Source organism: Nymphaea colorata, unplaced genomic scaffold (assembly GCF_008831285.2).
Source record: "Nymphaea colorata isolate Beijing-Zhang1983 unplaced genomic scaffold, ASM883128v2 scaffold0625, whole genome shotgun sequence".
NCBI classification, from domain to species: Eukaryota; Viridiplantae; Streptophyta; class Magnoliopsida; order Nymphaeales; family Nymphaeaceae; genus Nymphaea; species Nymphaea colorata.
The window spans coordinates 1-27,423 of record NW_022205131.1 but is presented as its reverse complement, the minus strand read 5'-3'; the positions used below and the strand labels follow the sequence as shown (position 1 = coordinate 27,423).

Below are 27,423 nucleotides of genomic sequence, written 5' to 3'. Positions count from 1 at the left end.
TTTCTGAGCATTTTTGGCAAAGTTATGTCGAATCTTCCAAATGCGAAAGTTGTTTGGGATGTTCGCGTTTAATGTAGGACTTGGTAAGCCATTGCGAGTTATCACGGTGGTCTCCTAGCCATTGGATCAGATATACATCCTCTCCTTCTTCCACCTTCATGTCTAAAACTCTGTATATCTCCATTTAAATATTAATTCACATTTATCGGATATTTAACTATCAACTACCATAATGCAATCACTAAGTTACTTTGCGCTTATTTTTGAAATTAAACTAACAGTCATTTGTCATTTCATGAAATTCAGTCAAATGATTAATTTCCAAACCTTTCAAGGCTAGTAAGTAACAATTATCAGCAGCTATGTTAGGTATTGTTCGTTGAGTTCATATGATGCCTCTTTAAATCAAAATACAATTAAATTTGCCTCTTGATATAAGTTTTTCAAGATTTTAGATTTTCAGAAAAACCAACTAAATCAACAATTAATTTCAAAAACCATCCCAAAGGTCTAATTTTGCGCATTTTGGTCTGCTGTTACCGAGCCAATCTTCATTCTTTCGAATTCTTAAAACCATGTGGAAAAATTTTCTCTATTGAGCGTCCGATTGGGCTTTGAACTATAATATTAAACTTACCGCCAAATTATGCGAGTGGAATCACCTGAAATGGGGTGGCACGGCCCCAAAGACCGCATTCTCTCCATCGACTTTCACCCCTTCGATAATGAGTTCGTGAGTGCGGGTTCCGACGAGAAGCGATTCGTGGAGGAGGAGAGGGAGGGCACGGAGGGGTGCATCAAGTTCTGGGAGATCATCAACGACGGCCAGCCCATCCACCCCGATAAGAAAAACATACGCATCCTCTATGGTCTTTTCGAGGCAGACAAAAACACCAACATCGTCCGCTACTCCCCCCATGGCGGCCTCCTCGCCTCAGGCTCCGATGACAAGTGCATCACCATCTGGGAGAAACGCGAGAACTGCCTTTCCATCAACCGCTCAGACCGCATCCTGCGATGGTCGACCAAGGGCAGGCTCATGGGGCACACTGAGGACGTGCTCGACCTGCGTTGGACCAACAACTCCCGCTTTATAGTCTCAGCTGGTATGGACAAGCGCATTTTTGTGTGGAACGTCGAAAAAAAATATCATGTGAAGGTCCTAGATTAGCATGAAAAATTTGTGCAGGGAATCGCTCTCGACCTCAGATTCGAGCATATAATCAGCTGCAGCAACGATCGCACAGTCAAAATTTGGAAAGCCATCAAGACCAAAAAATCAGAAACTTAGTTCTACTGCAAAAAATCATTGAAAAGGTTCGATACTGTGAAGAACGTCGATGAAGAAACTCCTGACCAGAAATCAGGCTTTAGAATCTTCGCAGATTAAAGCGTTCCCACTTTCTTCAGAAGACCAGACTTCTCACCCGATGGATAGCTTTTCCTACTGCCTGCTGGCATTTGGCAGAAAGACCCCGAGTCACATTCGGAATACTGTGCCTTCCTCTACCGCAAGAACTTCCTGGAGAAGCCTTCCTTCGTGATCCCCACCAACGGCGAGCCGGCTCTGATCTGCAAGTTTTGTCCCAAGCTGTTCGTGAAGAAGAGCGAGAAGGGACTCTTCCAGCAGAACTACTACATGGTCTACGCCGTCGCCACCTCCTCAGCGGTCCTCATCTTCAGCACTGAGAAAATGCAGCCTCTCTTCGGCATGGGCAATTACCACTATGCTGCTCTGACCGATCTCAGCTGGCGTGGCTCAGAAATGTTGGCCATCTCATCCTCAGACGGCTACTGCTCCTTTATTGTCTTCGAAAAGGACGAGCTTGGCGAGATATACGAGCCGACTGGCGACTTGGCTGCTCTGATGAAGGTGCAAGAGTATGTTCCAGCGCAGAAGCCAGCGATGACGGAGACCCAGCAGGAGCGAGTGGAGTACAGGGAGACGGAGAACGGCGTGAAGAAGAAGCGGATCATCCCCAAGAAGTTGGCTGAGCTTTGATTTCTGCTCTATTATGTATGTCAGATTTGGTATTATATATCTGGTGATTGATATGGGGACTTTCCCAGTCGACGACAGCCAACTGGCGCTCTATCTCTCCTTCACTTTCCTCTCCATCGCCATCAGCATCGTCGCTTACTGCGCCTACTACCACCTCTTCAGGCTCGGCGAGCCAGACTATGCCGACCATGTTAGATTCTTCGCCAAGGTGTCAAAGACCAACGAAAGTAGCTTGGACAAGGTTCGCATTGACGCTCCGTTGATTGATTGATCTGCCGGCCTTATAATTTAATCTCTTATATAATGAGCGAGCTTCCTGTCAAATTCTACAGTACCGATATCCCCAACCAGAAAAATAGATCCTTTACGCTATCGAAAACAACGACGTCGTTTTGATCTCCGCAGAGACAGGTTCAGGAAAGACAACGCGTAATCATTCCTTATTAGAGATCCCGCAATTCCTGATTCAGGCAGAATACACGATTGGTGACAAGAAGATCGGTGTGGTGCTGCCTCGCAAGATAGCAGCTATCTCTTTGGGGAAGCGAGTTGCTGAGGAGCTGAGCTGTTATAACTGCGAGATTGCCCACAAGGTGCGATTCAATAGCAACGTCAATGACAATACGAGAGTGGTATTCATGACCGATGGCACTCTGGTTCAGTAGCTCTACAGTAGTCCTCTGCTGGAGGAGTACTCTGTGATCGTTTTGGACGATGTCCACGAGAGGTCGATCAACTATGATATCCTCTTCAGTTTCCTCAAGCGCATCATGCAGCGCAGGGACAACCTCAAACTATAGTCACATCCGCCACCATCGATAATGACTCAGTTACCTCCTTCTTCGCCATCAATAAGGACTACAAAAAATAGACCAGAAATCTCAAGATTAAAACGGTCAATATCACTGGCAGACTGCATTAAGTGGCTATCCACTATCTCAAAGAACCCTCCAAGAACTATTTCCTCAAGATCTTTCAAACCATCGTCTATATCGATCGGGAAAAACCCCAAGGAGAGTTTTGGTCTTCTGACATCGGTATAGTAAATAGAGGGAATGGCACACATGCTAGACTCCTACATGGTCGAAAATAAACGCAGACTGAAAGTGCTGCCCCTGCACTCCAAGATGAGCGTGGAGGACCAGAATTTGATATTCTAGAGGAGCTACTAGCGCAAGGTCATCCTGGCCACCAATATTGCTGAAAGCTCCCTCACCATCCCCGACGTCAAATACGTGATTGACAGTGGGTACGTGAAGGTGAAGATGTTCGACTGGGAGGCAGGAATAGACAAGATGATCGTTGTGCCATGCGGTAAAAGTAGCGCCAATCAGAGAGCAGGAAGAGCGGGAAGAGTCACAGATGGCGAGTGCTTTAGAGTCTATCAAGAAAATGGCTTCAATAGAATGCCAGACCGTCTTCCCCCTTAGATCCTTAGGGTGGACTTGAGCAACTTCATCCTGAAGCTGAAAGGATTGGGCATTGAGGATATCGTGTCTTTTGAGATGCTGGAGAAGCCTGAGGAGAAGCAGCTAGCGAAGGCCATCGACATCCTCTTCGCTTACTAGCTGGTAGACGAGCACTTCTAGCTAACTGAGAAGGGCAAGCGGGTCGCTGAATTTTCCATCGACATGCGCAATGCGTGCATGCTCATGAACTCCTTCGACGCCAAGTTCGGCTGCTCCAAGGAAATACTGATGCTGGTCAGCATGCTCGAAGTGCAGTCCTAACTTTTGCGGGCAAGGCCTGGGCATCTTAAAAGCGAAGAAGAAAGTGGGAGCGAAGGAGGGCGACTTCCTAACGCTCATCAACTTCTTTTTACGGTTCCACCACGGCGGGCCAACGATCGTAAGCGCATCTGCGGAGAGTAAAGCTGCGCCACTCCACCATGGAGCAGGCAGTAAAATCTACGACTAACTTTTGGCGCAATAAAGCGCTTCAACCGCTTCAAGAGCGAGGCGGAGGAAATGGAGTTCAAATACGGGGAGAGCGGCGGGAAGAAGGTATACGAGCTGAAGTCCTCGCAGGACGAGCACGAAGCCATCCTGCGCTGCATCCTAACCGGCTACTTCACCAACATCGCGCAGATCCAGGGCGACGGCAGCTACCTCAACATCCGGTCGAAGGAGCGACTCACCCTGCACTCCACCTCCATCGCCAGCGTGGTCTACCCCGAGTGGGTGGTCTACCACCAGATCGTCAAGAGCTCCACCTACTACATCCACAACGTCAGCCTCATCTACCCCGACTGGATCTTCGAACTCGCCGGCAACTACTACAGGGACAAGCGCAAGGACCAAGCCGCCAGCGCGTACAGCAAGGAGATGGAGGTGGAGAGAGTGGAGGCGCCAAGGAGGCAGGAGGAAAGGGGACTGGTGCAGGTTGGGTTTGCCAAGAAGAAGACGGAGGGATTCAATACGCAGTCATCGGATTCAAGAAGATGAAGAAGGGGTCTCTCTCCTTCCAGGAGGAAATCTGATCGCCATCCACAACTTATTTATAAACAATCTTAATGTTTGAGGGTGCCAATTTTAATGGTTTTTATTATTTTTACTTTAGTTCTACTAATTGCTTACAATTTATTCTTTTGCGTCATTAACCTAATCGATTGCCTGGGCATACCAAGAAACGCCTGAAAATTCTAATCTTATTATTGCGGATTTGTAATTTCAATCATTTTTAAGTTAATGCTTGCCCTTAATTCTGATACCACTATCTTAAGTATCTACTCTTTTATCGGATATATTGTCGTCAACCAACGATTACTATACTTCTTATGAAGCACCCTTCATCAAAGACTTATCCGTTTATTCTACCTTCAGACCCTTTTCAATAATTTACTTTTTTAAAAGAGACTGCAAAGATCTTTGAAATAGGCCCCAAATCGAATGATTTTTGGTGGGGGGAATGCACTTTTTTTCCTCTTCAACCTTATGGGGCTGCACTGGCTTCTACCGAAGAGAGCGTGTATAGGAACTATGGAATCGATATTAGCGCTCCTAACGTCAAGCCGCCTGTATTGGATAGGTATGCAGCGTGAAATCCTGTCTTTCCAGTGTTTTTCTTCAGGTATAGTTTCATCCAGTTTGGCTAGATTAGATGCTAGCTCATCTACTTGTTGGCGATTCATAAGATGGACCTTAAGTTTTCCCAGGTATTTCAAGTAGATTTCACTTGGCTGGCGACAGATATACTTCAAGCGGTCGACAGTAAATAGCTATGGGTCGAAGAATTCAAGTTCATAATACTTGCACCTTATATATATAATTTTATAGCCATCCAATACTTTACATAAAGTATGAAATTATAAAATATTACAATCCATCACTACAAGCTTTGAACAATATTACAAAGTTTAAATGATTAGAAGGGTAATGCCACGCTGAACTCAAGTTAATATTAGCTTTTGAAGGGAAATCTCTATTAAGAAAAACTCCAACTACCGCCGATAATGCCCTTATTTTAGGAGCAAGCCTCTCACGACGTTCTCTCTCAAGATAGCCAACGTGTGTAAAGGCTTTTTTGAGCCTAGCTTATTTGTTATTGGCAATCTTCTTCTTGGTTGCTTCGAGATGTTGCTGCAAGGTTTACAAAGAAAGATTATCGATTTCCTCATCAGTAAGATGCTCAATCTTCTTCTCCATGATCCTGACCACTCTTTGCTCTTTGATGCTGATGATATCGTTGATCACAATCTTCTTGGCAGCAAGAAGCTTCTGCAGTTCTTCATTCTTCTTCACAGCTTCACTCTCACGTATCTTTCCTTCAATCTCCTCCCTTTCTCTAAGCTACCTCCTTACTTTCCTTCCAGAAGTCCAGCTTTTCTCATTTCTTCCTCTCCTTTCAGGACCGAGCCTAATCGCAAGTCACAACTTAAATAAAAATAACCAAACCGCAAACTCCCCAGGGCCAACCGGTATGAAATAGACCCTCCTTCGGACCAGCACCACTGACAACCAATCCCTATCCCCGAAGGTCTCTTGATTCAAAAGATACATTTTTCTTAGAAAGTGTGAGGGGGATTTGATTTAAATTTAAATGTCTTTGTGTGCTATAATTCTAACGTAACTTTTTGAAATTTATGAGAGGAAGTCCAATCAGCAACCTGCGGGGCAGGCAGGATTACACCACATCTCCCTACGAGTCCAACCCGCGAAGTTCCAACGTGGGGCACGACTCGCCTCCGCGCGGCGGCGGGTACGGTTCTGCAGGTGAGGCGGAGTATTGGCGTTCAAAGTCGCGGCAGTTGGAGAACGAGCTGATCGCTCTCAACTAGGAACTGGTCTTCCAGGTGCGCAAGAATGAGAAGATCGACGACCTGGAGGAGAAGATCGAGCTGCTCCTCGCCCAGAACACCCACTTCGTGGAGGAGAACTAAAACCTCATCAAATTGGTCCAACAAAAGAACACCGAAATCGACCTCTGGAAACGCAAGTTCGACACAGAGTACAACAACTCCAACATCGCCGAAGCAGAAAAAAAGAAGGTCTTCGACCACCTCAACATCAAGGACCAGGAACACCAAATTCAAATAGAAAAATTACTCTCAGAGGTACCCCCCACACCATTCAGATCACCCGCCTCCAGAACTAGGCAGTGGAGTTTGACAACCTCAAGAAGCTGGAGATGCACCGCCTCAAGAACCAATATGAGAGCGAGTCCATTGCCCAAATTCAAAATCTGCGGCGTTCACAAAACGGCAACTCGGAGATCCAAGAACTCAACATCCGCAAACTTAAGGATGTCATCGAGGAGAAGAACTTCGAAATTGAGAGCCTCAACCGCCAGCTCCGCCTCAAGAGCGAGGAAATGAAGGCAGAGGTACTCTCCTATTTACGCAGGCCAATTACAGTAGAAATGAGCTGAAGAAATTGGACGAGCAGAAGGCCCACTAGCTGACCTGGTGAAGGCTGAGCACGAGAACGTGCGCAACAACTTGCTGCGCCAGCATAAGAAGAACGAGGATGAGCTGCGCAACCTCCACGAGGCCAAGGTGAAGCGCCTGGTCTACGAGATCGAGGAGAAGAAGCACGAGATCGAGGAGGGCAACAACCGCCTCAAGCGCAGCGGCAAGGAGGGCGAGGCTGAGATCGCCCGCCTCATCAACGAGAACGGCAACTTGCGCAACGAGCTCAAGGACAACGACAACCGCAACCGCACTCGCATCGAAGAGCTCACCTCCCACTACGACGCCCAGTTCGCGCAGGAGCGAGAGGTGAACGGCCAGAGGGAGGGCAACCTGCGCAGCTTCTACGAAGCCGACATCGCCATCCTGCAGGCCGTCATCGCCGCCAAGGAAGAAGAAACCCAAAGACTGCTCCAGATCATCAAGGACCTCAAGCGCAACGAGGAGAACCGCCTCCAGCAGATCAAGGAAAACAACTACGAGCTCAAGCACAAGATCGAGGACATCGTCAAGCACTACGAGCGGGAAATCGAACTTTCCAAAATCAAGATTTCGCAGCTCTACGAGGCCGACCTTGAAAGTCTACGCAATAAGCTCCAGAACAGCTATGCCAACCATACTCACGAGGTCGATGCTCTCCGAGGATTGCTCAAGGAAACCAGGGAACGCCTTGCCAATGAAGTCCAGGAGAGGCTGGACTTGCGGAAGGACTACGAGCTGAGACTGACTGATTTCGCAGTTTCCCACGATAGAGTCCAGAAGGAACTCAAGAACGTGATTGCCCAGCGTGAGAAGGAAATCGAGGGCCACACATCCAAGGCCTCGCTCACCCACATTTCGCACAACCAGCTGCTGCAGACTCGCAACTTGGACATGAAGCAGATCATGAACGAGAAGCGCACCCTCGAGGGGCAAATCCAGAGCAAGAACAAGGAAATCGAGTCCCTCAACCTCAAGATCCAGCAGATGCTCGGCCTCCACAAGCACGACATCGACAAGCTCGAAGAGGAAAACGACCGTCTCAAAAACGAGCACAACGCTTGGCTTGCCCGCCAGGAGAAGGAAACTGCCGACTGGCACCAGGAACGCAATGACCTCAACGGCCGCATCGACGAGCTCAACCGCAAGATCGCTTCTCTCAAGAAGCAGCACTCCGATAAGGAGGCAGAGCTGACTGCATCCAACAACTAGAAGGGACTGGAGATCGCCAGGCTCAAGGGCCTCGTGCAGGAGCTGGAGACCAAGCTGAGGACTTTGGGTTCCAAGAACCAGGTGGAGGTGGAGAACGTGGAGAGGACGATTCTGGAGACGCGCACTCTGATGAACAGCGAGAAGGACAAGTTCTTCGACACCGTCAACCGCGAGAAGAGTCTGGCCGGCAAGGAAAACGAGAGGATCCGGCAGTAGCTGCAGACCCAGATCTCCGAGCTTAAGAAGCAGAACGAGATCCTGCAGGACAACTACCGCAAATCGCAGATCCGGGAGCAGGAGTTGAGGACGGACGTCCAGGGACTCACGGACTCTGTCAACCGCCGCGGAGAGCTGGAGGAGAAGGTCATCAACATCGGCCTCTCTAACAACTACTTCAAGAACGTGGCAGAAATTTTCAAGCGGGAGCTGAGCACCTGAGTGATATTTCGCATCTCTAAATCATGCTCATCGGTTGGATTAGGCTAGGGGGGGGGGAAGGGATTTCCCGATAGGGTGATAGGTGATGGGTGATAGCGCGGTGGAATTGTGAACATTAAGTGGCAAACAATCAGAGGAGATCTGTGGCTTCGAAATCCTCCCTGATGCTGTACTCCTTGAGGAGATACTCCCTAACATCCTTATACTTCCTGCACTCCTCTATCTCCAGCAGCATCTCATCCAAATCTTCGTATTTCATCGTATTGTCTGCTTTGAACTCCTCCCAGCACAGTCCATTTTCAGGGTGGAGCCAGAAGCTCATGGGTTTGCTGTCGATATATACCACTTTGCTCATATCTCTTCCGAGCAAATTGAGATCTTTTACGTATTCATCGATATCGCTTTCCTCCTCGATGATGCGGTCGCAGTGTTCCTGGGTGAGGATGTGCTTGATCCTGCGGGCGGGATCGATGAGGCCCATTACCAGATGCACGTAGCTGCTCACGCCTGCCGAAAACACCACCGGCTCACACTCCTCGCTCAGATAGGCCAGGAAGTTATCCAGATTCTTCCGCTTGTAGATGTTGAGCAGACACTCGTACTCCTCAAACCACAAGTGGAAGTCTTCCTTACGTCTGGGCGCCATGAGGTACCCCTCCTCGTCGGGAGTGAAGGTGAAGGCAAGCACTTCGTCCATCTCTAGGACCACGGTCAATTTGGATGGATCGTTGGGTGGTGGGAGTAATTTCGGTTTGCCCTTGTTGGCTTGCAAGACTGCTTCTGCTAAATATCGCTTATTTTTTGGTTTTTCCGATACCGGCTTGGCTTCTACCGGAGCTTTTTTATTGAAGTTAAATAGACTTCTCGCCAGCTGGACCACCAGCCCTTTTTTAATCATAACTTAATTATATCAACCACCCGAACAGACTCACCAGCAGAATTTGCCAAACACATACACCACATAATACATCATCATAACTAATCCAACAGATTGGTTGTATTGGACATTATAAAGTGGAGGAGTGATATGATGGGTAAATTGATGCAAAAATGAGAGAAGAATCAAGCCTCCAGCACCTTTGGTCGGGTTTCAGTCATTTTTTCAAAGAATATGAGTGTTTCGCTTTAGTAGGGGTTTTCCTCGATCTGGATATCTTCTGTCGAGTAGTATAATCTTGACTTTTTGGGCGGGCATACTGTGCGGTTGTACATCTCGCTGTGGTCGAAGCTGATGGCGATTTTCTTTTCAGCTGTGTAGGTGGCTCCTCCGAAGCACTTGAGGGTAAGGGAGAGCTCGAGGTCGTAGGTGCCTTCGTATATGACTTTGGCGTTGAGGAAGTGGAGGACATCTTTGGTGTATCTGATGCTGGGTCCGTAGTAGTTGCGTTCGATCTTATTGAAGCTGGTATTGCGCCAGTTGTCCTGGTTGCATGAGCTGATCTCTCCGTTGCGGCAGGTGATGGCGAGTTGAGCAAACTATATGGCCATCTGATTGAGGTAGTGTTGGAAGAACTAGAAGACGAAGGGTTCGTGGAGGGAGAGGATGTTGATGCCCTAGCTGATGGAGATGTGGTTGTCGGGTGCTTCTGAGAAGATGGTGGAGACGAATTTGTTTTTGAGTTGGGTTTGGCGGTCCTTTATTTTATTCTTAAGATTGCTGATTTCTGCTTATTTTTATAATACAAAATTAACAACAGTGGGCTCGCCAATTTATTATATTTATTTTTAAATTATTGGAGATGCCTGCTCAAAGGTAAAAGAGACTGACAGCTCCTCCCCGAAATTACTCCTTTCCCCACCAGCCACTCTGTTCGTCTTCTCCCGCCATTCCTTCATCCTCGCCACTCCCTTGCTGCAGTATACCACCGTGTAGAGGTCGCCCAGTTTGATGTGGCGTATGTAGCCTTCAATCGCTGAGTTGGCTTGTTCGGCGTTGGAGGTTAGCAGGACGATTATGTGGTGGAAGTACTTGCTCCTCTTGGTTAGGTCTAGGTAATTCCAGCGCAGGATAACTCCCTGGTCCTTCTTGAAGTCCACAGTCACCAGTTTCTTCATTTAATATAATTATATCATAAGTCCAGCATCCTCGCACATAAGAATGCACCTAGGAGTTCTTGCTTCCCTCATTGCCTTCCCCATCACCTCACTATGCCCTTTTTACATTCCTTTTGTGTTATTAAATAAAAAGATCGTTTTTAGTTGGGACTTAAGCTGGAAAATCACTTGGATAAACTATGCAAACAATCATAAAACCATATCCTCTCTTTGCCCTATTGATTTGCTTTCATGCGACTCTGTATGAGAGGAAACCAGTCAAAACAGAGGTCCCATATTTATTATCATTTTTAGATTAATCTCGCATTTTTATATTCTTAATTAGTAAGAATAAAGCTCCAAAATTCACAACAGCTGGATCTAACATTCCCCCACCCCAGACCGCAATTGTGATTGGTCATACGAATCTGTTTCTTTCACATGATGGCTTTTGCCGAAAGATGATGATTAAAAGACAAAAAAATCAAAATGTTTTCAAAAGGGATGAAAAAATTGAACCACACAAGAAAGAGCAGCCTCGTGAGGTTCAAAAAAGTTTGATTAGTATGGCGGTGCGGCTTGTATTGGGAAAGTTATGATTATTTAGGTTTTGAATTCGTTTATAAATCAATTAGGCTTTCCCTAGCACAACTCCCCGAAAAGCATGCCAAAAAATGAAGGAGAATGGCGCAGCAGAGAGAAAACATTAAAAGTTTGCATACTGTCGCTAACTTATCATTTTATCAGTATATTTAACTGCATTTATTCATCCATCGACCTGCAAAACTCTGTATATCTTCAAATTATCAACTCTATCCCTAAAAGACAATCCTCAATAACACCATATATCGTATCACCCCATTTTAAGTAATTGGTTTAATTAAACCAAAATTACAACAAATATAAACGACAAAATATTGAAATACTTCCATCGGATCAGCTTATACGCATACCCCTTCTTAGTCAGGAAGCAGCATTGAGTTATGTTGGTCGTGCTGGATATAATATATTCAATATCAACTTATGGCCACTGAACTGCGCAATATAAAGGGAGGAGGGCTCCACTACGTCGCGTAAGCATCCCCTCATCAAGTGATTTCGAGTCCACTGAGACAAAGCTCTTCCGCGCTGGTCTCAAGCATTACACTGCCAACCACGAGAGGCTTATCAAGGGCTCGCGAAACTCTCCCAACCAGGGCTATCACGACCAGATCGACTACGAGAGAGTACACGCACAATAACTTAGGGATGCATCATCCACTCCCGCTCTCCCTCCAACCAGCAACTCAACTTCCACTACATGTACGGCGGCGTGAAGAAATTCTTCGTTGACCGCTGGTTGGTCGGCAGCATCTACCGCAACGGATTCAGGATCATGTGGTTCCCAGGATTCCTCTACTTCATCTGTACTTCATCATTGACTCAGTCGGTTGCTACGGAATGAGACAATACGATAACGCCGCCCACGACTTCTTCTACTTCTCAGACTGAACTCATTAAATCAATCATAAATTATCATCACTGCAGCGGACGCACAAAGTTATCGTTTTCGAAGTACCCCTCCAGCTCAATTTATGAGTTGGCGTAAATTCCCTTACCGTTCATCTTATCGGCCAGCCATTCGCCCTTGTAGTAGCTCTGGTCGGTCCATGTGTAGGTGCCTTGGCCTTGGCGGTTGCCGTTTTAGAATTAGCCCTAGTAGATATCACCGTTGGCGAAAATGTAGAGACCTATTTTAGGGAAAGTAGTACCTGAGCCGTTCTTCTTGCCGCCTTACCAATCGCCCTCGTACTTGTCGCCAGTAGCCATGTCCAGCTTGCCATGGCCCTCCTTCAGATCGTTTCTCCACTCTCCGTCATACACATCGCCATTCGAATATTCGTAAATGCCATGCTCTGCTCTTTCGCCGTTCTTCCAGGTTCCCTCGTAGCGGTCTCCATTCCCGTACTCAATGACTCCATAACCGTGCTTCTTATCGTTGAGCCATTCGCCCTTGTACTTTCCCCCAGTGTGGTAGTGGTAGACGCCCTTTCCGTGTTTTTTGCCATTGAGGAAGTTACCCTCGTACTTGTCCTTGTTGGCGTAGACCATTTCTCCCCTGTTGGAAGCTTTATCGTCGATCCACTCGCCATCGTAGGTGGCTCCGCTCAAGTATTCCAAGACCCATGTCCATTCTTCTTGTTCTTGATCCAGTCGCCCACATACTTATCTCCATTCTTGTAGAAATAGCTTCCCTTGCCATGCTTCTCTCCGTTGAGCCAGTTGCCTTCATACTTCTCTCCATTTGGGTAAGTATAAATGCCAAAGCCATTTTTGCGGTCCTTGTGCCACTATCCTTCATAGACTGCTCCGCTTTTGTATTGGTATGTGCCCCGACCGTGTTTCTTTCCGTCTAGGAACTTCCCCTGATACTTTTCGCCAGAGGTGTAGATGTAGAGGCCATCAGCTGAGAACTTATCTTACTTCCAGCATCCCATATAGACATCTTTATTGGGAAAGGAGTAGATGCCCTTTCCGCACCTGCAATCCTGATACTGTCCGATATACTCTCCACCATCGGGGTATGTGACCTTTTGGTATTCAGGCTTGAGGCTTCCTGAGTTGTCGAAGAACTGTGCTAGGAATTATTATCTGGCGGAAGTGAAGGAGTGGGAATGTTCGATGCGGTTGTTTGGGTTGTTGTTGCGGGAGTTGAGGTGAAAGGATGCGACCTTCATGATTAAATTCAATATATTAACAGTCACTATATAAGATGTTTGAATCTATAATCCCTATTTTGAATGCGTAATCATTTATTTATTGATTCGCTCAATGCCCTCGCCTCCGACCTATAAACCAACGTCTTCCATATCCTCACACGCACACGCAAAGTTTCAGATAAAATGGACACCCTCGCCATGCATCTGCTTCAATTTAAGACTTCCATATACCAAAATATTTCGCAATTCATCACGCAATCCCAACAGGCAGTCAGTAATAAAAACACCTCCCTTGTTGCTCAAGTGCTAGAGGGCCTCAAGGAAGAGATAACTGCCAACAATGATCGTCTCTGCAGGTATAGATTACACCATATCCTCAAAAATAAGGCTGATAAAAAAAGAAAGGAATCGATGCTTGCCTCCTCCCTATCGGTCCAGCAGGATGAGACACTCACGGACCTTGAGAAAAGCATAGTAATGATCGAAAAAGACCTCGGCATCGAGACGGAAAATGAGGAAAACTAGAAACTAGCTATCACCAGAATCATCAACAAAAGCCTTTTCCTGGGCCTGGACTCCACCCCCATCAGCAAAATCAAAGGAAATGACTACTCAGTCATCAGTGAGGCTGGCTCCGTTGATATCGACCTCACATCTCGAGATGTTTCTCAGGACCTAACGCATTCCTCGTCAAGGAAAACATGCAGGAAAACGGAAAATAGTACGAATCTTAGCAGAAACTGCATCAGCAGTGAAGAAAGTGAATCCCCTCAAGAAGAAAAAGACGAATTTGGCAAAAACCGAAGCAAAAGATGGCCTGCTAGGAAATCTACTCGAAGAGACATACAATCAATGTCTGGACAAGGTGTGATATTTGCAACTAACCTTGAGCACTTCTTGCCTTTTGTTCATTTATGGGGGATGAGCTAAGGCTAGATAATTTTATTTACTATTCATGGCGATGTTTGAGCAAAGATAGCGACAGCACTCGGCCTACAGATCAGTGCGTTACAGTACCATCCGAAAAGAGTCCTTCACTGCAGACGTGGACCGCATGAGTCTCAACCGCATGCGAAAGAAGCCACTTTTGGAATCCACATTCTACAATACCCGCACCATCGAATTGAGACCCCAAAATAGCACCCAATCCAACAATCCAGAACGCGCTTCCTACCTGGAATCCTTCCACTCCATGCTCAATTCCGAAAAAATGGTCAGACTCGACGACGATGTCGACTTCAAGACCTGCGAACTTAAGGTCAAGTTCACCCATTTTGATCATAATTTCGAAAAGGAAGATGATACCGAATTCACTCTTCTGGATCCCTTCCACAGACCGTATTCGTATCTCACAGTAACTCTTCATTTACGCAGAACCAGCTGAACAAAAGTGAGAAGGAACTGAAGAGCCAGCAGGATGAAATGAAGCACATCAGAGCACAACTGGCCATAATGAAACACAACGTGCTAGCCAGTCTCAAAAGCAGCGAAGAAGAGGGCATGAATGGCATCCAAAGACTGCGAAACATGCTAAAGAAAAATGAAACAGCAGAGCAGGAAAGAAAAATGCGAGTCCGGAGATAGATGACAGGCCTATACGAGCAGCACGACAACAACAATAAGATGGGAGAGGAGGTCCTAAACCGTGTGAAGGGGATGCAGCGTGACATTTTCAACTGCTAGCCATTCGAGCTATAGCTGGTCGAGCCATCCTCCCAATGATCATAATATTTTACTTCCTGCATTCCCATCCATACTGCAACCATTTACCACAGTTATCGATTATATCAAATTTTTAAATGGACAAGCGACCCATCGGCTACCAGCCTGGCAAGCCCTCAGTGCTTGACGTCAAGGTCCCCAAGACCAACAAGTACGACCACGTGGAGTCCAAATTGGCGGGCAAGATCGGCACCACCGTCAAAGACGTCGAGTTCATCAGTATTTTCCACAACATAAAGGCAACAAATAAGCGTCAAAGAAGAAGGGAGAACTCTTCCGCAGGATCAAGGCCTCCACCCTATGGAAATTGATCAACCAGGAGGAAAAAACTGAGTCTATCTATAACTGGAACAAGCCGGAAGAAGATGCACGCAGTCAGACTTCCAACCTCACCTCCGTGACCATACGCACTGAACAACTCCCCGTCGGCATTTAAACGGATTTCTTGTTGGTAGACCTTCGCGACCCGGAAGAATACGAGCAGTTCCACATCCGATAGGCCTTGAACTTCCCAGGAACACGCATAAAGACTGACAAATTCTTGCCCCAGCTCTACGCCTACAAGAACAAGGAAAACAAGATCATCGTCCTCTACCACCTCGATGAAAAGCGCGGAATCGACTACACCACCCAGCTCTTCGAGAAGGGCTTCGACAATCTTTTCCTCCTGAATGCAGGCGTGGAGGGCTTCGGACAGGAGATTCCCAGGGCCTGGAGGGACGGCAGTGCCTGCGTTCGAGAAAAAGAGGAAGTCAAGAAGTTCAAGAAGACCAGGATTGATTGAGCATCAGCTATTTACCATTATTCAGATCTTAATCGTCTTCGCGAGGTGTTGACTGTAGCTCTACAGCTATGCAAGCGCCTCGTCGATTTCCTTGGCGCCCAGCTTTCGCAGGTCGACTGTTCTCTCCACGCCGTAGTTGAATGTGGCAATCGCAGTTGGGGAAGAGTTTTCGCACTCGCGGACGGTGATCCTGGCTGTACTCTCGCGAATGGCATCGTAGTTGCTGGCGATGTATTTTCTTACTAGGCTAGAGAGTACCTGAGTGCTTCTGAGTGGGTGCTGGACTGGCAGAGTATGAATCTAAGCTCTCTAACGCCCTTAAGTAACCGTAGTGCCATTATTAATATGTAAATATTATCAATTGCGATCTGCCTCAGTGCTTCTGTCTTCAACTATTTCCGAAGTAGATTTGCCAAGAAATAAGCGGTATTTAATGTTGGATGGGAGGACAACAACCTGCAAGATTATTGATATAATTTCATATTAATCCTTACAAACAAATCATATGACGAAGCCACTCAAGACCACGTAGCAGAAGACGAAGGATTTCTTCAAGACAGTATAGGCTGGAGACATCTCTCTCTTCGAGCTGTTCGAATAGGCAATCGCTGTATTCGGATTCACCAAGGTCGGCAAGACATCCTCGTGCCACATCCTGGCTAACTCTCCCCTGAGGGCGTAGCTTGCCAACGGCGACCTCATCTACCGTCCAGCAACACAGAAATATAGCACTGCCACTGTGGGCCTCACTCCAGAGTCAGAAACATAAATACCCAACATCTTCGAGACTAAGTTTAGAGACAAGACCAATGCCTTCAAGAGCATCACCATCCTCGACCACCAGGCTATGGAGATTCCTATGGTTTCCACCGTATCTTCTCCAATGGCTATTTCCACTACCGTACTTCTCCAAGACTCCCAAGCTCAAGTTATCCTGCCTTCAAAAAAGTAGATCTTGAAGGCACTGCAGAGAAGTTCAAGAGCACCATTGAGTATTTCATTAATACCTTCGTCCGCTATGACGATATCAAAAAGGATATTTTAGCTGCCACCACCTTCCTCATCACCCAGCCGATCCCAAGACCAAGTTCGAAAACCTAAAGAAAATCATATAGAATCTCAGAGATGCTCAATAGGTTCTATGACAGAGAAAGAGAAGGACCGCTACCAGGAGATGATCAACCACATGATCAATAACAACAAGGTCTTTATAATTGAACGGCCAGAGCAGGCGGGCAGCCAGACCAAGGAGTGTGACATTCTCAAGCAGATGTACGAAAGACAACCTTTTGGGAGCGGTAAATCAGGAGCAACGTGGTGGATATGAAGGAAGTCAACTTCTCAGTGGCCGGAGAAATCTCAATGGACTGCTCTCCTTCAAGGGAAAGGCCCTCTTCCGATAGGAATTCGACCACTTCATGACCTTCATGCAGAGACGCATCAATGAGATACTGCTTACCCATGAATTTTCCCTCAAAAATATCGTCGATGTTCTCAAGAAAGACGCAGTCAGCAATGTGAAGCCCACCACTTCCTAGAAGGCATGAAAAGGTTCGTGATTCTTTTACAACTTTAACGAGCAGTTTAGAGACAGGAGATAGCGCACTAGGCAAATCTCTTTAACCTGAAAGAAGCAAACGACTCTATGGACAATTCCAGGACGGGCTCATCAACAGCGAGGCTGTGAAACTGGAGCGGTAGGAGCGTGAGAAGGAAATGCGTCAGGTTTACTTCATCAAGAAGTTCAAGGTACTGGAGTTCATAAAGGAACGGGTGGACTTAATTGCTCAGGAAGTGGAGATAGAGAGAAGCGTGGAGTGGCTGGAGTCGATGTCGTTCTTCTTCATCGAGATGTTCAAGCGCTTCAACTACCTGCGTGTCAAAAGGAAGACTCCGACCGCATCATCTACAAGTATAGCTACATCATCCAACGACTCATCTAATAGTCGAAGATCCTCACCCTCATCCTCTTCAGCAACGAGTAGGCTCGGAAAAGGTTCGACGAGTACAGGGAAAACATGGTGGACATCTTCAGGCCGCTGAAGGATAAGCTATTTGCGCAATTTGGGGATATCAACATTGGAGATCTTAAGCAATAATTCATAAGCACTCTCAATTTCGACAAGTTCGAGATCGTCAACAAGGAAATCATCACCTTCTTCGAGTCGATCCCTCACCTTAGCGAAAAGGTACTAGTCCGGGTGGCAAAACTGGTCGTCAAATATGCTGATCTCATCACTGACAAGCGAAAAAGCGTAAAGGATGAATAGAAGTACTTCGTTGCATACAAATTGTTCGATTATCGGAATAAATTCTACGACTACTTGAGGAACATCATGCTGGATGGCACTAAGAAGGAGAAGGAGAGCTGCATCGAGAACATTTTCACTCTGACCAACTCACTAGGTAAGCTTCTCTCCGGATTCCGCCTCTATGAATAGGCCAGAGAAGTGTTCAAATCCACCAACAATGCAGAATTCGTCTTCAAGATATTCGAAGACTAGCTCAAGAGCACAGAAGCTGACAGTGATAAGACTAGAAGCTTGCTGATTGAGTATGGAATATATGCTGGGTATTGCCATCGCAAAGAACTGGCCATGAGATGCTTCCAGGAAGCCTATGCCAAATCTAAGACCTATGACCAGTTCAGAGAGGTTAAGGACCAGATAATCAGCCTCACTACTGAGAGAAAAGGAGAAGGAGAGGATATATATCTCAAAAAGTTCTTCAACTAGGAATTCTGCAGTGAGTTTTCGTAGAACTTGAAGACCAAGATCCGCATGCTCTACAGGGAAGAGAAGGTATTGACTCCCTATTGATGTGATTGTTTATGCTAAAGATATGGGAATTATGTTAGCTTTATAATGAGCCTGCCAAGCAAAATTGCGTCTGCCAATAAATTATTGTAGTCGTTTCATTCCTTTGCAGACATAACCTCTATTCATTTTTGGATGCTTTTGAGTGGGGTTATGTATCAGTTTACATTATTTGCAGTTTGGTCATAAAAACCAGCTTGCACAATAAATATTTCCCTTCTAAATCCTATATTATATTTTCTATCCATTCATATCACTACTGAATCTTATAAACATTTATTCTTGCAGGTGCAAGGCGGACGTTGAAGAGGACCTTACCCCGAGATTCCTACCAAAAACTCCTCTTTAATTCCAAGGGAATGGGATTGATGGATTATGGGTAGAGGTGGGAGGTGGCGTTTGATGGCTACTATTCGATGACGATGATACTGAGTATGTATCTCGGGGGTAGAGTTTGTGGTATGATGGTATATGGGGGTGGAATATATCCCCAAAATTTGAATTAATTCAAGTATTTCTTCTACTTGAGGTGAGATAACTTATAATTTTTTATTGATGCATCGAAACAGCACCATCACCCAGGGCCCCTTCCGCTGGGATAACTACGAAAGCCTTCCCCTCAGTGGCAGTCTCATTGTCACCCCTACTCCCCATTCTCCTAAAAATTACAATAATCAAATTAAACCCAAATACGACGATCTCGGCTTCAAGCACAGCCTCTTCCAGCGCCATGACTCCGAGAAAGAGTTCAAAAAAGACCCCATTTTTAGACCCATGCAGTTCCTCCCTCCTCCCTAACACTCCCTAGAATAAAATCACACCAGGCAGCCAATAGAAAAAACTAGAAATTCCGAGATTTTCAGCAAGCGAGGCAGCAACTCGAAAACTGGAGACAAGCCACCCATGTTTCCACTCGGGAGGGGCTCGGGCGGAAAGGTTAATAACGCGCTCAAGGAGACCTCATCCACCACTAACACAGAAGGCCTCAACACATACAAATCAGAACGCACCTTCCCTTCTTTCCTCCGCAACCAGATCAAGTCTCCCACCAACCAAAACTCAAAGAAGGTCTTTCTAAGGACAATTTCAAGATCATTCGCAGACTAGGCTAGGGAAAATTCGGCAGTGTGTACCTAGCGCGGGAGTTGTGGACAGGGATGATCGTCGGTCTGAAGGTGATCGAGAAGAAGCGGATTATTCGCGATAACTTTTTGGTTCAGTTCATCAGAGAACTGAAGATCCAGAGCTTCCTTGACCATCCCAATATCATCAAGGTGTATGGCTACTTCAGCGATGAGGAGCACTTCTACATCATCTTGGAGCTCGGTTGCGACGGACAGCTCTTCGACATCATCTCTGGAGGGCAAACCCTATCAGAGGAGACCACTTCTTTCATCATCGGGAATCTCCTAGATGCTATCGCCCTCATGCACAAAAACAAAATACTGCACCGAGACATCAAGCCTTAGAATATCGTTCTTGTTCATGTAAGTTTGTCGTGACTCAGGGAAACATCAAATTGTGTGATTTCGGATGGGCGGTCAACAAAAAGGAAGAACTGCGTAGCACCTTCTGCGGAACTCCGCTTTACCTTTCCCCGGAGTTGCTTCAAGGCTCAAGGTATGATGAGAAAGTGGACTTATGGGCGATTGGAGTGTGGCATACGAGTTATATTTCGGTTCCTCTCCTTTCGACATCAGCGAGCAGCAAGACCTCGTCAAAATCGTACACTTTTCTCTTACCATAGGTGACAGACTAGATCGAATTTCCCAAGGGGAAGAAGATAAGTAAGTAATTCAAGTAGTTCCTGTGTGCGATCCTGAAGAAGAACCCAAAGTAGCGCATGTAGAGCGGGCAGCTGGTGCACTTGTAGTTCATAAAGAAGTACCGGGAGCTGTAGACCTGCGAGTAGCTGTGCCACTGATACTATTTATTGTACTGATGCGATGGGTGATAAATGTGATAGGTTAGATGGATGGGATTTATATGAGCATCAACGACCCATGGTGTTCTTGGTGGCCCTGCCTCCCTTGTTGTCGGTCGATGGATGGGCGTAGAAAGTGACGATTCTCTTTCCCCAATCGAATTGGATCATCATGAAACCATAGAGGTTGGTATCGTCCTTGGCGCCAGGCAAGTAGTTGTGAGTTTCAATCAGTGCGTCAGCAGCTGGCTCAGTTCTGGGGAAGAAGTCGTGGACCTCAGCAGCAGAGTAGTCGTGGATATTTCCGAAGGTTTCGATATCGGAAAGCCACTGGACGTAGCGACCGTAGTTCTCCAGCCAAATAGCAGTGTGGAAGGCCATCTCGTTGTTCTGACTCAACAAATAGATACGATTTCATCGATTGCCTTGGAATCCTTGGAGAAAATATCGTTGAAGACCTTATCGAGATCGTACTCCTTCTCAGCGAGCTCCTCGTAGCTCCTCTTCACATTATCGACGAGTCCCTTGGTGATGATCTTGCTCTTCCAGGCAGGGAAGTCGATGGGCTGCATTGGCGAAGTGCTACCTTTGTGGTATCCTTGACCTGGCGGTTGTAGTAGGCAAGAGGTTGGAGAGCTGGGCGAGGTAGACCTTGGAGGCGGGCTTGTTGGAGAGGTTGTTGAGCCTTGACCACCAGCTCTTGAACTTCTCCTCGTTGGCTTCGGGGCGGTACTCGGGGACTGCCGCTCTGAGGAATGGAGTGAAGGCGGGGGCTCTGAGCAACTTTCTCATGGTTATTATTTAATATAATCAACTAATATCTCAACTCGGAGCTGGTGTGAATCGAGCATGCGTAAGGATGCGTGTGGTATGGTAATTCTAAATACGGTACAGATCATTTAAGGGAGGTGTGTGCGGATCCCTTGGTGGCTCCGACACCGGCCTTACCGTGCTTGCAAGGCTTGTAGGTGAGTGAGAACTCGCCGAGGTACCTGCCGATCATGTCGAACTTGATTTCGACGTTGTTGAAGCTCTTGCCGTTGTAGACTGCAACGTTGTTGCCGACCATTTCGGGGAGGACGATGGCATTGCGGAGGTGGGTCTTGACGGGGACGGGCTTCTCTCCGGGCTGGGTGTTCTTTTTGCTCTTCTTGCACTTGGCATAGAGGCGGATGTATTTATGCTTGATCTCTGCATAGGCTATCGATTACTTCTGGAGAATCTTCTTCTCATTCTGGCGCGGAAGAGCTCAACCACCTTTTCCTGGCTGAGTTCGTTGATCTGGTCGGGGGTGAGTCCCCTGAAGCTGTGCTTGTTGAGTCCCTTGTCCTTCTTCTGAACTGTGGTCATGTGGCCAATAATATTTATATTAAATATTTATAATCTCGATTATTTATCCCCCAGCAAATCATCAATCCTCCTCCAATAGGCTGATCACCTACTCCTTGCTTCCCTTCCCAGCAACGCTACGCTCAGATATGCACTCGAGGTTTCGCCTGCCGATTCCCTAGATGCTCAGATCCTGGATTTTTTGCTTGCTCTGGATCGCCAACTGCTTCCCCTTTGAAATCGAGTACTCACCACTGCGGAAGAAGAGCACTTCAGTGTAAGTTGGGTCCTTGTGTTCTTCCAGGATCGCTGAGAGGACGAGATCAACTCTGACGGTGTGGGCAGGCAATCGGCAAACCGGACACACCCAGCGCGGATTGGCAGCTTGCGACACCAGGCACACGAAGTTGTACAGGTCAAAGCACTGGAAATGCTTGCAGTAGACGCCCCGCACTGGCGTTCTCATCCGGTCTGCTGTCAAGGCACATACCAGCGGGACTTTGACCATCTCCAAAGAAACTTCCTAGGTATTGCCTCCTCCGCCCACCCTCCACGCGTGGTTCAGCATTTTTATTGAATCCTGGAAAGGAGTGGGCTCGGACTCTGCGATGGCCTGGCAAAGTTCCTCGCATCTTAACTCCTCCACGAGGTAGAAAGCAATCAGGTGGTCTTCAGAGCTCAGTCTTTCATCCTTGCTTTCCCTCCCGGCCATGTCTTCACAAACAACTACCTTCATCACGCTGCTTAGTTTTTTGTGGTCGACCACCACTGGCTCGTCCTTCCGATGTTTGAGGCTGGAATGGCGGTGAAGAGGCTAAACTCTTTGATTGTGGATTCGTTGATCTCGATGATGGCGAAATCAGGAAAGAGGATGAAGTTGTTGGCAGTTTCCTTCAGCCGGAAACATCTGATTTGCATTTTTCGGTCGGCATCTTTCAGGTCGGACTAGTCAATGTTGAATAGTATTTCATGCTTTTTCTTTTCTCCCAGCATCACTCCAGCGAAGAGCTGCTTTTTTACTGGTCTGTTCGGAATGAGGAGACTCATGTTGCAGAACAGGCACTCGGAGGTGGGGCTTTCGATCTTTTTCTTCATGCATTTTAAGTGGAAGAAATATTTGCATTACGAGCACTGGAAGGTGCCAGCTTCCAAGCGTTTGAGAAGCTTCATGCACAAGCAAATTCCCTCATCGATGTTGGCTACTTTTTCGAGCTTTTTGTCTTCTCCTGTAAGCGAGTCAATTGAATCGTTTTTCGCTTGTATCGGCTGCTATTCGTAAACAGCTTTCACCTTCTTTTTCTTTTTCTTCGACTTTGTGAAGTCGATCCCCGTCCGCAGCAATTACCTGTACTGCTTCCTGATCTTCTACATCTCGGGAGGCTCTGGTTTGTCGGGCAGGATGAAGGCTTGAGGCGGTCCAAAAGCCCTTGTCGAATAGCTTGTAAAATGCCTCCTGCAGATCTGGTCCGAATTCACTGCTTATGATGATGACCTCCATGCCTACTTCGTGGGCGGAGACCCCATTTTGATGCGCACTTACAGTCTCACAGCTATGCTGTTGAGGATGGCCTGGACGATATTTTAAGAATTTTTGACTGGGAAGAGGCGAGCCTGGAGGGCCTTGAGCGTGTCTTCGGGGATATGGATGAGGGCGTTGGTTATTTACTCGAGGAGTGGAGCACTGCCGACTTGTCTTGATAGTCAATCATGCTAGCAATATCAAATGCTATTATAGGAAAAGTCAAACTAAAATTAGTAATATCGATCAGATGTTCTTGAAGACTAGGTTTTCGAAATATATGCGGTTTTGCTTCCCTTCAAAAGCGTCTCGCTCCGCAAGCTCTCACGTTGGTCGTTCGGCACTTACTCGTCAAGCTCATCCTCCTCAATTCTGGTAGTTCTGCTCTTCTTGGAGAGAATGTTGATTTAGCCGATAATTGACTCCTTCATGGTCTTGGTGGGAGAGGCGTCCTTCTAGACAAGGGCGCTCTTGTTTGGATTAGTTTGGCCTTCTCCTTCTCCTTGATGATGCTGGCCTCCTTCACCATGCTGAACATGACGCTTTCGCGCTCTTTGAACTCGCCGATCTAAATTTGAAGTATTTTGTTCATGGTCTCCAGGCGTATGATTTCTTCGTTTTGCTTGTAGTGGACCTCCTAGAACCTCTCCACTTCCTTCATCAACAGCTACTGAAATACAATCACCTTTTGCTACAATTCTGACTTCTCGCCTGCCAGTACCTTATGTCCTTCTATGACGTTCAGCAAGTGCTGCTTCAGCTGGACAATCATCTTCTCGAAACCTGCCAGTCGGATGTTGAGAGCAGTGTACTGTTCGAGGACGTTTTGGCTTTGGAATTTAATTTTGATGATTTAAGCGATCTGCTAGGAGTGAATTTGGGAGTGTTCCTTAACTTCATCGTAGAGGAGGCTCATTTATTCTTTGTACTGGCGGCACTCCTCCATCAGATGGCCGATGTCGGTTTATTTGCTTTTTACTGTCTGCTTAAGAGTATTGATTTCATTGGTGAGCTCTTCTTGCTCAGAAACCAGATGTGTGATTCTATCTCTCTGTTCTTTAGAAGCAGTTTCTTGTTAGTTGTTTTTCTGGAGAGCCTTTTCATAGTTGGATAATGCAATTTGGAGTTATTTTGTTGTTTATTCGTTTTTGGCAGTGAGTCTTTACAATTCATGCTAGACTGTCACAATTTTCTTCTAGAGTTATTTACTATACCTAAATATTTTATCCATTTCTTCTTCATTTTTCTTTAATGCTTATTTTAGCTCCTAATTTTTCTCAACAGTTATGGAGAATGCAGTTTATTTCTCCTTTATTAGTTTTATCTGCTTTCAACTATTTTTTATTTTTAGTGTCTTTATGTTTGAGTGCGCTTTAAAGCTACTTCATTCTCTTTTCGAACTGTTTCTATATTTAATTTCTATCCTTGGCAAGCCTGCCTCTTTCCTTTTAAAGCTAACTCTATGATGCTCTTATCTTCTTCTCGGATTATTTTATCTTGGCAAATAGATTCTTCTCGTTATCCTTTTTATTAGCTAGTTCCTGTTTGACTTATAGCAGATGCTGTTATACTCTTTTCAGCTCTTCCGTGTTGATGGTGATGATCTTTTCCAAATTTGATACTTCCTTCAATGCTTCATCTTTTTCATTTTAGAGCTTGACGAGGTGGCTCTATAGTGCCATGTTTCGGTCTTCAATGTCGTTATACTTCATCTTCAGTTGTTTGAATTCGTTCATGACCCTCTCATTGACGATGAATTCCTCTTTATATCTCTGTTCTTGAACTCTAAACTCCTTCATATACCGATCGTATTGTCCTACTTTATCCCTAAGAGATGCAATTTCTTGTATTCTCTGGATTATTATGGAGTTTAGCCGACTGATTTCGCTCTAGCTTGCTTTGTTCCTCTCCTTGACAGCATAAAGCTCCTTCCTAAACTCAAGCATGAACTGAAGCTCTTCCTCAAGGTGCTTTATTCTCTCTTCTGCTTGCCGTGCATATTCGGTATATTTGGAAAGCTCCTTCTCCAGAAGCTCAATGGATAGCTTCTTCTCGTTAATTACCTTTTCCATTTCCTTCACCCTCTGTGAAAGCTTCCTTCCTTCATTTAAATATTCGTTCTTTTTAGCTTACTCATGCCTTAAACGGTCTTAAGACTCTTCATCTTCACCAACTATTGCTCGTAATTCCTTCTTTAATTCATCAGTTTTTCACACTTTGCATTTGCATTCTCCAAATTACTTAATGCCCTCTTGAGATCTTCTTCTCGTTCTCTTGCCTACATCTATCTCTGAGCATGGTTGGCTTTGAATGTCTTAAAATCAGCCTCTACTCTATGCAAGTCTTCGAATATTTTATTGCTTTCTACCACTTTGCGGTTAAGTTGTTCCTTGAGTTGATTATTTTAGAGCTGCCTCCTCTTCAGTTCCTCCCTTTATTGCTATTTTTATTTCCTTAGAGCTGCTAACTGCGAACGAGTGCCTTCTGCTTCGACTAGCTTATCTCTAACCTGTTGCATTTAATGTTCCCTTTGTCTCTACAACTTCTATATTTGCTCTGTCTTTGCCTTGCATGCGAAATTGAGCTTACTGGCCTATTCTTGATAGGCTACTAACTTTTGCTGAACTTTGCCTAGTTACTGCTCATTTGAATTGCTTTTACTTTCTAGATCTTTATAGCGTGTTTGCCAAGCATCAAGGTACTTGTTTTTGTCTTTTATTATCGTGTTTAGACGGTCAATCTCATCACCTGCTTCATTGAGAAACATTTAGTATTTTTCTTTCTTTTCCTGATAATCATTAAGGCAGGACTCATATCTCTGTGCTTCAATTTACAGTCGATCAATGGCTGCCTTCAGCTCTGATATCTATTTTCTCCCTATTCAACCTGACGGCATTTATCACTAAACTACTCTTCATATCTGGCCTGTATTGTTTACAATCTTTCCCTATTCTCTGCTTCAAGAGCTTCAAGCTCAAACTCCTTCTCACGCAAAGCTTCCCCAGTGCGATTGAGTTCCTCCTGGAGATCCTCGTAGCGGCTTTATAGATCCTTTGACTGTTGCTAATGGAGTCGTAGAAGCTTCTCAAGTTGGCATTCTACTTGCGCAAATCCTTTATTTCTTCCTGGTATTTACGGAGCAACTGGTTAAGATTCTCCTAATTCTTACTGAAGTCAGTCCGTTTGAGTTGCGTTGATTTTTCCAATTCTCGCAATTGCCTCGAGTATGCCTTCTCTTTCTCCTTCAGGTTTGATTCCAGCTGCAGGCGAAAGTCTTCTACCTGTTCCCTCTGTTTGCGTTCGATGATCAATTCTTCCTTGAACCGAAACACCTCATCTTCTTTTTCCCTCAATTCTTCCTAGTATGCGCCGGCCCGTTATCTTGCATCCTCGCAGGCCTCTTCGGCTTACTGCAATGCCATATGTAATCTGGCGAGTTCTTCCTCGTACCTGTTCTTTTCCTTCTCGTAGTCAAAGCATCGCTAAGTCAATTATCGGATCTGCACCTCGTAATTTTTATAATTAAAAATCTGCCGTTCGGAGTCTAGGAGTCGTACGCGTAGGGATTAGATTTCGAGTGAAAGACGTTATATTTCGATGGTCTGGAAGACAACGACGAAATCGAGGCGGCATTCGAGGGTTTCCCTCTTGTAGTTGGGCAGGTTGATGATGCGAGAGCTGGATAGGAGCGATAAAACTTGCGGATGTCGTCTTCCTTGTCGACGGTGGTGGTGATGGAGCCGCTTCGAGAGTATCGTCGTTAGCTGTTGAAGAGCGACGTGATCTTTACCCGCCGCTATTATGGAAAGTTCTTCATCTCCAGTTATTATATATAAACCGAACAAAATATATCAGCCGAACCCATTCGCTGCCTCTCTTGCTGCCTAACCTTCTCGGAATCATTGCAAACTCACCATTTTAATGTTATTTATTCGAAAATTAGGCAATCGAATTTATGTGAATTTAAGGGGTTGGGGTTGGGGTTGGGGTTGGGGTTGGGGTTGGGGTTGGGGTTGGGGTTGGGGTTGGGGTTGGGGTTGGGGTTGGGGTTGGGGTTGG

General features: G+C 46.0%; 6 protein-coding genes across 6 annotated transcripts; 3 read left to right on the top strand and 3 right to left on the bottom strand.

Moving 5' to 3' along the window:
- Positions 1-667: 667 nt before the first annotated feature.
- LOC116245292 (chromatin assembly factor 1 subunit FAS2-like) lies at positions 668-2,002 on the top strand. Its single transcript, XM_031616926.1, has 2 exons — positions 668-1,159; positions 1,469-2,002. The coding sequence occupies exons 1-2, from the start codon at positions 668-670 to the stop codon at positions 2,000-2,002; spliced, it is 1,026 nt and encodes a 341-aa protein (XP_031472786.1).
- Positions 2,003-6,628: 4,626 nt separating this feature from the next.
- LOC116245290 (uncharacterized) lies at positions 6,629-8,099 on the top strand. The gene is made up of 2 exons (XM_050075509.1): positions 6,629-6,803; positions 6,886-8,099. Exons 1-2 carry the CDS (start codon positions 6,629-6,631, stop codon positions 8,097-8,099), a joined length of 1,389 nt encoding a protein of 462 aa, XP_049931466.1.
- Positions 8,100-8,667: 568 nt separating this feature from the next.
- On the bottom strand, positions 8,668-9,234 carry LOC116245289 (uncharacterized). Its single transcript, XM_031616924.1, has one exon. The coding sequence runs from the start codon at positions 9,232-9,234 to the stop codon at positions 8,668-8,670; it is 567 nt and encodes a 188-aa protein (XP_031472784.1).
- A 3,110-nt stretch (positions 9,235-12,344) lies between these two features.
- LOC116245288 (uncharacterized) lies at positions 12,345-13,128 on the bottom strand. The gene is made up of 2 exons (XM_031616923.1): positions 12,984-13,128; positions 12,345-12,754 (listed from the first exon to the last, which is right to left on the bottom strand). Exons 1-2 carry the CDS (start codon positions 13,126-13,128, stop codon positions 12,345-12,347), a joined length of 555 nt encoding a protein of 184 aa, XP_031472783.1.
- A 6,621-nt stretch (positions 13,129-19,749) lies between these two features.
- Positions 19,750-20,061, top strand: LOC116245287 (spindle assembly checkpoint kinase). Its single transcript, XM_031616922.1, has one exon. It carries the CDS (start codon positions 19,750-19,752, stop codon positions 20,059-20,061), a length of 312 nt encoding a protein of 103 aa, XP_031472782.1.
- A 1,350-nt stretch (positions 20,062-21,411) lies between these two features.
- LOC116245286 (uncharacterized) lies at positions 21,412-21,866 on the bottom strand. The gene is given in 2 exon segments (XM_031616921.1): positions 21,412-21,723; positions 21,726-21,866. Coding segments are annotated over 2 exon segments (453 nt in total).
- Positions 21,867-27,423: the final 5,557 nt, after the last annotated feature.